Source organism: Sceloporus undulatus, chromosome 9, assembly GCF_019175285.1.
Source record: "Sceloporus undulatus isolate JIND9_A2432 ecotype Alabama chromosome 9, SceUnd_v1.1, whole genome shotgun sequence".
In the NCBI taxonomy this organism is placed as follows: domain Eukaryota; kingdom Metazoa; phylum Chordata; class Lepidosauria; order Squamata; family Phrynosomatidae; genus Sceloporus; species Sceloporus undulatus.
In genome coordinates, this window is record NC_056530.1 from 15,838,068 (window position 1) to 15,847,299 (window position 9,232).

A 9,232-nucleotide genomic window follows, 5' to 3' on the forward strand; every position below is an offset into this window, starting at 1 on the left:
AACCAACACGATCTTGCGTACAATACACAAGACATTGGCATGTCACCAAAATACCCAGGCTGTGGGATATACAGCTGACCTGCCCTGGTAAATCTGGCTGTGCAAACGATCTCTGTACAATAGGATAGTAGCACTAGGTTTTGAGGAGTGGGGATGGGATTCAAAGATCGAAATCATGTTGATGACACATGCTATGTAATCTATGGTTCCTCAAGTGTAGCCCCCCCCCTTTTTTTGTGTGTGTATCACTTTTCAATACCACCTTGTACAACATTCCCCCATACACACAACTTTCCCTGTAAATTGGAAGTTGGCATATCCCTGAAGAGAACAGATATCATTCACAATATAAATGAGATTTTTTAAAAAATAAACCTTTTGGAAGTTCCTTGCCAAATGAAGACTGAGCATGTTCATGTTGTGATAGAGAGTCACAAGAAAAATGTACAATGTGGGTTTTAATAGTAACCAGGTATTAAAGGGTTACTGTGAGCCATAATGATTAGGCATTTAAACATGAAGTGACATCAAAAAGATATTCCACCTTTGCTCCAAGCGGCATGGTTTGAGTGACTTGCCCAAAATCATCCAGTATCCTCCCTGATTGAGTAGAGACTGGGATTTCGATCGGCTCGTACAGTAAACTTCTCTTACTACACATTTTTGTCTCTGTGGTGTTTTATGTTTTGTTTTGTTTTGTTTTGGGCAAATTGGTTTGTGAGTGCTGCATGAAACAATTTAACTTTGGCATCCCAAGCATTTGAGCACTTTAGTATTGCTAAATTCAGAGACAAATAGAAATCCCATTTCTCACAATTTCCTGTTTCTAAATTCACATGAGCAGAACTGAGATGATGGATTTTCCACAGGGACTTGGTATCAGGAAAATGTCATGGGGAAGGTGAGACCATCCACACAGCTCAGCTGCAAGCAGCTTCAATAGGCAACCATTTTCCTAACACACCTAACTTTTTCCTTGGTTTTGATACAGGAAGAAAACAAAGATTTTGTTCCCAGTTCCAGAAGAAAACTGTTCAGCAACTCTGATATGCTGAGAAAGAGGCCAGACACCAAGCTGGATTCACCTTGCCAGATCCCAGGCAGCAAAACGGAGGAATGGAGACATTGGTCCAAAGGCTACTCAGAAGACAACTGATCTGACCAAGGGTGAGGTAGATTCTGATGTGGTATGTAACAACAGTCTTGTGCTCCTTTTGTCTTGACACAGAATATGACTAAACCCCCAGGCCCTGTGCCTTTTGCTGCAAACAAAAAGCTCTCCCTGTTATTGCCACAGCAGTCTGTGAACACCCAACCACAGAGAAATTGCTCCCCTTTTTAGACCAGGAAAAAGTTGAATCCTCAGTTATTAAGTTGATAGCAGGGAACGTTGAAAGATGGTGGTGAGCTGTGCAAGTGATGAATAGTTGTCCACAAGTCCAGCACTTGATTTAGCCTCTTTTCTTTCTCCTCTGCAGGGCATTTCCAATGCATGGCCTCCAGAAGCTGAACTTCATCCTTCTCTTTGCTCTGCTCTTCAACCACAGGGACTTGTATGGTGCCTGCAGTTCAGCCTTTTCAGTACTCAAGGCCTTGACTTCTCCCTTAACCTTGGGTGGATTTTTAATTATTTTAAGGGTGGCTTTGCATTTTCTTTCTCCCCGATGGAGGAGACCACAGCAATGTTGCTCAGGGGAATCCCACTTCATCTTTTTAACCAAGCTTGAATCTGCAGGACCCCACACAGCTGGAGATTGATCATATCTTGAGGTATCTAGGATCCTTTGCCTGCTAGATCATTTCCTGGAGAAGCAAAGATCTTCTGTTTTAGTAACCACTATAGGTGGAGACCTACCCTAATTGCATCTTTATCTGCAGGATCTTGAAGAGGTCAGAATCTACATAAAAGTTTAAACCAGTAGGAATCTTCATCTCTCAGTGTGGATTTTTGCTCTTCACAGTAGATTACACTGAACCTGGATTCTCCATGGTCTGGTGTTCCAAGCACTGGCTCAACTGCAGCTCTGGAAGAGATTGTTTGGAAAGAGGACACTACTTCACATCAGGCTTGTTACCTCTCTGCCCTTATCGCCTCACCTGCACTGCCATTGCTTGGTCCTAGTCAAGAAGTTTCTCCCCAGCACACAAGCAATTAACTGAAACACACCTTTGTCACCATCACAACTTGCTCTCTGAGGATTGTTATAGTACCCGCCCTCCTTCGCTTCCATGAGTTTTGCTGTTGCTTCCTTCCTTAACCCAAGGCACATTCCTCTGCTCCTTGGGCAGGAAGACTAGCAAGTTCCAGAAGTACATCCTTTGGCTACAGTGGTTCAGACAGTGCAAGAAGCCTAATCATTATATCCAACTGGAAGCTCTTGGTCAGAGGCCTCTCAATACATTACTTGAGCTAATTGCTTGAGGTCTCAGTGCTGGCCTTATTGCCCCTTCTCACTGGGATGGCTGCTGGGGTTTGGGACAGAACTGGTCAAAGAGGCGGGCAAGAAAAGTCTCCTTTGTATAGCACCTCAGTACATCTGCAGGATGGGGAGGGACACTTTTTAACATTTCTGCTACCTCACTCTTCACTTGCTTGGGCAAAGGGACCAGTGGAGACTCTTCCAGAGACATATGCTCTCTTTCCATACCAGAATCAGCATACTCAATGCATCTCCCATTTGCTCTAAGCCTTCCTCCATGTGTTTGGAGCATAAGGCACAGATGCTGCTGGACAGTAAGTTTTCACTACACTCCTCCCCCTCTTTTTTTTCCCTATTTGGCATAGAATTGTCTGCTTCCTAACCCTTCATGTTGTGACCAGCTTGGCAGTTTGGCATAGAATTGACTGCTGCTTCATCTTGTGACCAGCCGAACTTTCCCCAAGCTGGTAGCCCTCAGATGTTACAGACTATACTTCCCATTGGCCCCAGCCAGTATGGCCAGTGGTCAGAAATGATGGATCAGGTTGAGGTCAGTGTAAAGTAATGGCAGAAAAACACTAGCTGTTGATATGATGGGAGGCAGTTATAAAGCATGAGATCCCATGATGGGAGGCAGTTAAAAAGCATACAGTCCCATTCAACATCCCCAAGTAACTAGTATGCATCTGTCAAAATGGCCCTTCAAGATGGAAACTTTCCTGCAAGCAGATGGCCAGATGATGGCTTTGTGCTGGGGGTTTGCAGGGATAGAGCAGCAGGCAGGGCTCAGTTCTTAACCCGCCATCCACATGTATGCTTGCACACATACTCATTTTGTCAAGACAGCTGGGACCATGGGGAGAATGCTTACTTGAGAGGTGGGGGAGTCATTGGGTGGGAACTGAAGTGATTCCATCAGTTCTCCCCTTACAACTCTACCACCACCCTGCCCAGACATTAATATTGGGAAGCAAATATGTTTGGGAATCCTGACCTAGGTTCAGCCTAAGTTTTACACTGACATCTCAGTGAACGTCACATATTGACTAAATTCATTCTTGAGATTCAGTCTGACTAATGCTCCAGATTAATTAAAGCCATATTAAAAACTTTTTTCTTTTTACAGGGAGCAAATCAAAACACCACTTTCCCCTCTCTCCTCTGCCTGAAGCTCACTGTCCTGGCTTTCCAGCCATCTGTTTGAAAAGTGGACTGATGGCATGGCCTAAAAATGTAGCATTCTTGCATTTAAATTAAGACTTGCCTTGCCCTCTCCTACGAAGCAAAAGTAAACGAATTACCCTTACGCTGGAGGTAAACCTCAGGAAAAGGAATCGGGATTAAATCGTCTTTAAAATTTCAATAGAAAAAGCAGATCCTTGTCCAACCTTTTGGATGTATCTTGCTTTTGCTACAGAGCTCGGTCCTGCTCCTTACAATACCAATACCTTTAAAAGGTGGAACAATGCCAGTATTCACTTGTATTTTAATATGTTGAGCCTTTAGAAATCAACTAGATCCTGTTCCGTCCCTCTCATCCATATTTTTATATAGCAAGTTTATTTTTTAAAGTCAGGATTGTTCTTAATCTTTTTGAATATAAGGCAGAGGACACAGGCATTGATACCAGGAGGAGCCCTGGTGGCGCAGTGGTTAAATGTCTATACTGTAGCCACTCACACAAACCATAAGGTTATGAGTGCAATACCAGCCAAGGGCTCAAGCTTGATTCAGGCTTGCATCCTTCTGAGGTTGCTAAAATGAGTACCCAGCTTGTTTGGGGCAATTAGCTTACAGTTGTAGACCACTTAGAGACTGCTGAAGCAGAATGAAGCAGTATATAAATGAAGCTATTGCTAAGCTGCTATACCTTTTGTTGGACTAGGTGTTGAAAGTGTATGCAAACTACCAGGTAGGTAGGGATTTAAATATGACCCTTAGGAGATGTTGAGTCCAAAAAGTTTAGCTATTCATAGTTTGGCTAATAAAATGTATTATTACCACTTATTATTTCATAGTGAGGTGCATGGAAAGCTGTGTGCCTTTCAAAAGGTGAAGAATATCCAGGCTTTGTGCTTATAAAAGTTCTACATGTTATATTAATTTCCCACATGTAAATATACAGTGTGCCCACTCCATATGCAGGCGCACTATATGTGGCTTCCTGTTTACACAGAAGCTGCGTTGCCATTAAATGAATGGTGCGCGTGTGCGCCATGCCACTGCAAGAACGAGGCCCATTATATTGAAGGGCTCAAGGGGGGGGGGGTCTGCAATTGATCCCCTGCATAAGGCAAGGCTCCACTGTATTTGTATATGTATTTGGTGGTACAGCGTGCCCACATTATGGGCGGATGTGCCATATGCCGCTTCCAGCATATGCTGGAAGCCATGCTGGAAAAACTCCTCTCGCACCCCAGAAGATGTAATGGGGCACGTCACGTGCATGTTACTTCTAATGGGGCTCGAGCATACATGTTTTTTCCCCACATAAGGGAAGGGCATGCTGTAATTGGAAAGGGCCATGGATGATACTAAGGCCATAAGCCACACCTGCTGAATAGCCTGCTCAGACATTAAAAGTTCTGGTCACTTTACCCACATACCTTGTATTCAAATTATGAATATATCCACAACCTACAATCATTTCCCAGTGCCTCTTTCAGGATTGAGTCATACTGATTTAGTTGATTTGAGAATGAGATCACATAGCAAATCGGATTGCTTCCATTGATGGGTAGAATATAAAGGTTTCAGTATCTCAGCATTAACTAGCTGGGGATAGCCATTTTACATGAACAAAACCTGCATGCACCAACAGTGCCCATTCAGTGATAAACAGAGCCTTGGGAGTAGGCGCGCGCGTGTGTATCTGCATGCGTGTATACTAAAAATGTTTTAAAGGCCATGCCACTTGATTTTAAAAAGCACTTTAGCAGCTATCACATAATACAAGTAGTTTCATTTTTCTCAAGTTGGATTTGATTGGATCACGGGCTACTTGAAAATTAAAACAAACCACCCATAGTGTGTGTGTTATGCTGCTGTCCGAGTCACACCATTGGCTGGACCATAGATGCCGGTTATTTCCTATAAGATGAAGCAGCTGATGCAATGAAGATGCCTTGTTCATGTTTAATTTATAGCACCTTTTTAAAGCATACATAGATGGAAATTAGTTCTCTTGGAACTTGCTGTTGCACTGCACCCTTAAATAGAATCCTCCACGCATCGTTTCCCTTTTCTGCATGGTGAAATGTCAGCCATTTTAATTGTGCAGTGGCTCTGGACGCCCTTAGAGCAGGGTGGGGAATCCAAAAGTCCTAGACTATGTCTCCCTTACCACTGGCCATGCAGGCAGGGGCTTCTGGGAATTGAAGTCCAAAACCATAATGGATTCCCTAACTCTGTGGCCATCTAGAAATTTTCAACTGCCAGATGCATCATGGCAGAAAGTTACAGTCAAAAATAGCTAGTGGGCGAATGGGTCCTCATCCTTCTCTGGTTGGAGCAGAAGGAAAACCCAAGTGATTCTTTTCCCCCCAAGAACTATGACAATCAGCTCTAAACCTATACATCTCCCCACTCCAACACAACTGCTCATATAGCTATATTGCTAACTAACTGAATTGAAAAAGACTATTTTCTGGATAGCAAATTCAACACCACTACTCACCTGTGTATTCCCAAACATAGGTGCTCTTCCATGCATTCACTACTCCCCCCCCCCCAGGATTCAGTGCTCAGGAACTTGCTGGCAAGGCAAAGTAAAATATACCTCAGCACCAACACTAACACCCACCCATCCCAAAGTAAGGGATTCAAGATAAGAGAAGCAACACCAGGGCGATTGGATTTGTTCCCAGGTGACAACAGCTGTAAAGATTTTATCTCGGCAAGAAAAGCAACGTCTCTTTCCATGCCAACCGACCAACATAAAAACCAAGTCTGGGACACACATGAAACCAGCTGCCTGTTCTTTGAGCTTTTATATCAGAATATACTTACATATCCCAGAAGAGGAACAGTGAGTGGCTTTTCCTTAAGTTCTGTCTGAGAGCTTTTATCACGATTCCTGACCCCATTTGTTTCGGCAATGCTCTGTTACAGGATCCATTACATAGGCAGTGTTTGTAGTTCAGAAAACAATTGCCCACAAAAGCAATTCTGCTCTGACTTTCTTTTTAGCCAGATGTTCAATTTCAGGGCAGAACCCAATCCCAACCATCCAACCTCATGGCACTGGATGTGCCATCCCCAGGATCTGTTTGTTGATAGTCTTACATTTCACAAGGTACAAATAATGAATGTAAATATGCATTACAGTATAGATTAGGGGTTATCTGATCCTGTAAAAATGAGACGGTTGTTAAAAGAACCTAGAAACCATAACCCTGAGTGCAATAGGAGTTGATTATTGAAAATGCAGTGTTCTGTCTGTATTACTGAGCAGACAGTGACAATTTCAGGAAATAGAGACTTATTTGGCTCAAGTTGCACACTTAAGAAAAAAGAAAACAGCTGTAAAATGTAAGTATTTGCCAGTTGTTTGGCAAGTTTATCTTTGCTTTTAGCGGCAGCATATAAATACAGTAGGGAATCCCCCCGGGACTTTTTTTAATGCTGACAATTTATGTGTAAAAAAGAAGGATGCTGCATGTGGTAGTTCTTTTTTGTTGTTTTGTTTTTGTTCCTTGTCAAGAAATGTAAATTGCAATTTCTTCCAATTGGAGGTCAGAACTGTCCTCATGTATAGCTTGCACAGTGTTGCCTCGTCAGTTCTGCTACTTCACCTTCCTTCATTACAAAACCCAAAACTACAGCTGCTATCCAGAACCAGGGAGAAACTATAACATGGTGTAAATGCTTTGTCTGTAAAAGATCCCAGGTTCATGAGACTTTGAGACAGCTGCTGCCAGTTGGAATAGGTAGTCCTTGGCTAGATAAAAAAGGTATATAAGGCAGCTTTGTGCCACAAAGTCAAGGATCTGAATTTTATTTTTCTGCATTAAATTGATGTCTGAGTGCCAAGCATATAAGGTTTTAGCCATAGGTTAGTGAGAAGGGACCCATATGTATGCTGGAGCAGAATATTGTCTCTTGGGCTTTGAACTGGTGCACCTGCTGCAAATGTATATAAGATAGAAGATGCCACTCCTCCTACCCTATGCACCAGTGGAAGAAGAAACCACAGAAGATTTTGCTGCTTCAGATGAAATCCCAATTTGATATCCAAAGAGGGAAAAGGGGTGAAGGTACTGCCGTGCAAGGGCCATCCTTCCTCCTCTTTTTCTTTCCTCTTGGCTAGAGACCAAAGGATTTGCTAACCCCTTTAGTGGCTGTGGGAAGCACAGTGTGCCATCCATGTCTGCACAAGGGAGGAGGCATGTTGGTCTTCCTGCCAGTTAATGCTTAAGAATCCTTCAGATTCTGTGGAATGTATTTTTAAGAGGTGAAAATATATTTTTTCTATTTACTATTATCAAGACTGGGTGGAAAGGGATTGCCAAAAAACTGACATTGTGTGCTACAAGCAGATGAACATCTTCTGCCTTATTTTCCCTCATTTTCAGATTCAGAAAAAGCAAGTGCAATTTAGCAAGGTGTTGTCCCAAGGTCCTTGTTTGCCAGCCCTCTCAAACCCAGCAAACTACCAGCACTATTCCAATCACTCCACCCCGACTCAAGAAGAAGCACCGTGGTGCTAGCATGTTCATTTGGGGGAAGGCCCTCCTCTTTCACCTCCCAAACTTGTCTGTGTGTTTAACAGCAAGTGGGGCTTAACCTGCCCATTACACAGAGCAAGAAGTATGCATGCTGTGTTTAAACATAAATGTTTGTCTGCATGTTATCTTCTGACTAATACTGTCTGTTCTACAGTACATAATAAAACTATTTGTATGTTATTCAAATGTGTGAATTACTTTGAGCTAAAGGCACGTACACTTTCTGTGAGGGAAAAACTTAGCTAGTTTTGCACAATCCACCAGGTTGTCTGACAGAGAATTTCCTAGGATTTATTGAGACACCAGCACTGTCAACAAGTGAAGGACTTCTACATGACACAATTTTTGTCCCTTAAACTAAGCCCAACAATACAATAGGGTTTTCCAAAGAATCTATTCTTATGGATATCAGGTACAGCATGCAGCTTGTCCTGAACAAGGAGGCAAGAAGAATTTCACAAGTGAGATAGTCTCCTTTTGCAATGGCTTCTGATAGTATGTTATTTAATAATTATAAGCAAAATATGTATGACCACTCCCTTAACTTCACAGATCAAATGTAGTCACTAAGAATATCAACACCTTGTTCCTGTATATATTCATGTACAAGTCCACCTCCTGTATAAGTTGAGGGAAGGTTTCAGGGTCAAAATAATGGATTTTGATATGACTTGAGGGTAAAATTTAGGTGCTATAATGAAGAAGGAAAAGAAGGAAATATCACTTCTGTCCCTCCAGCTCCTCTGGATCACTCCTGACCACCTGATTCCCAGGTGCTGGAAAAAAAGTTTTCACATCAGCTCGAGAAAGGAAGCAAGTGGAATTAAGTGGGGGGTTTTCCCTGAGAAGAGAAGGCTTGCAGATCAGACTGGGAACCTCTTTCTGACATGCACATGAGCATCAGGCTTGCTTGTTTTAGAACCTTTCTAAAAAAGGACCCCAAGGGCCATTCAGTCCAATTCCCTGCCATGCAGGAAATAACAATCAAAGCATACCTGGCAGATGGCCATCCAGCCTCTGTTTAAAGACCTCCAAAGGAGGAGACTCCACCACTCTCCGAGGAAGGAGTGTGTTCCACTGTCGAAC

General features: G+C 42.8%; 1 protein-coding gene across 7 annotated transcripts in view; it reads left to right on the forward strand.

Moving 5' to 3' along the window:
* Window positions 1–8,317, forward strand: part of LUZP1 (leucine zipper protein 1) — a 38,723-nt gene extending 30,406 nt beyond the window's left edge. For 3 of the 7 annotated variants that reach the window (XM_042440015.1, XM_042440013.1, XM_042440016.1), the window contains exons 3-4: window positions 992–1,167; window positions 1,479–8,317. In XM_042440015.1, the coding sequence (XP_042295949.1) occupies window positions 992–1,156 (165 nt within the window). In that variant the 3' untranslated portion in view covers window positions 1,157–1,167; window positions 1,479–8,317. Of the gene's footprint in view, window positions 1–991; window positions 1,256–1,478 lie in introns of those variants that run through there. The other 4 variants (XR_006100727.1, XR_006100728.1, XM_042440014.1 and 1 more) reach the window with 4 other exon arrangements.
* The last annotated feature ends 915 nt before the right edge of the window (window positions 8,318–9,232 follow it).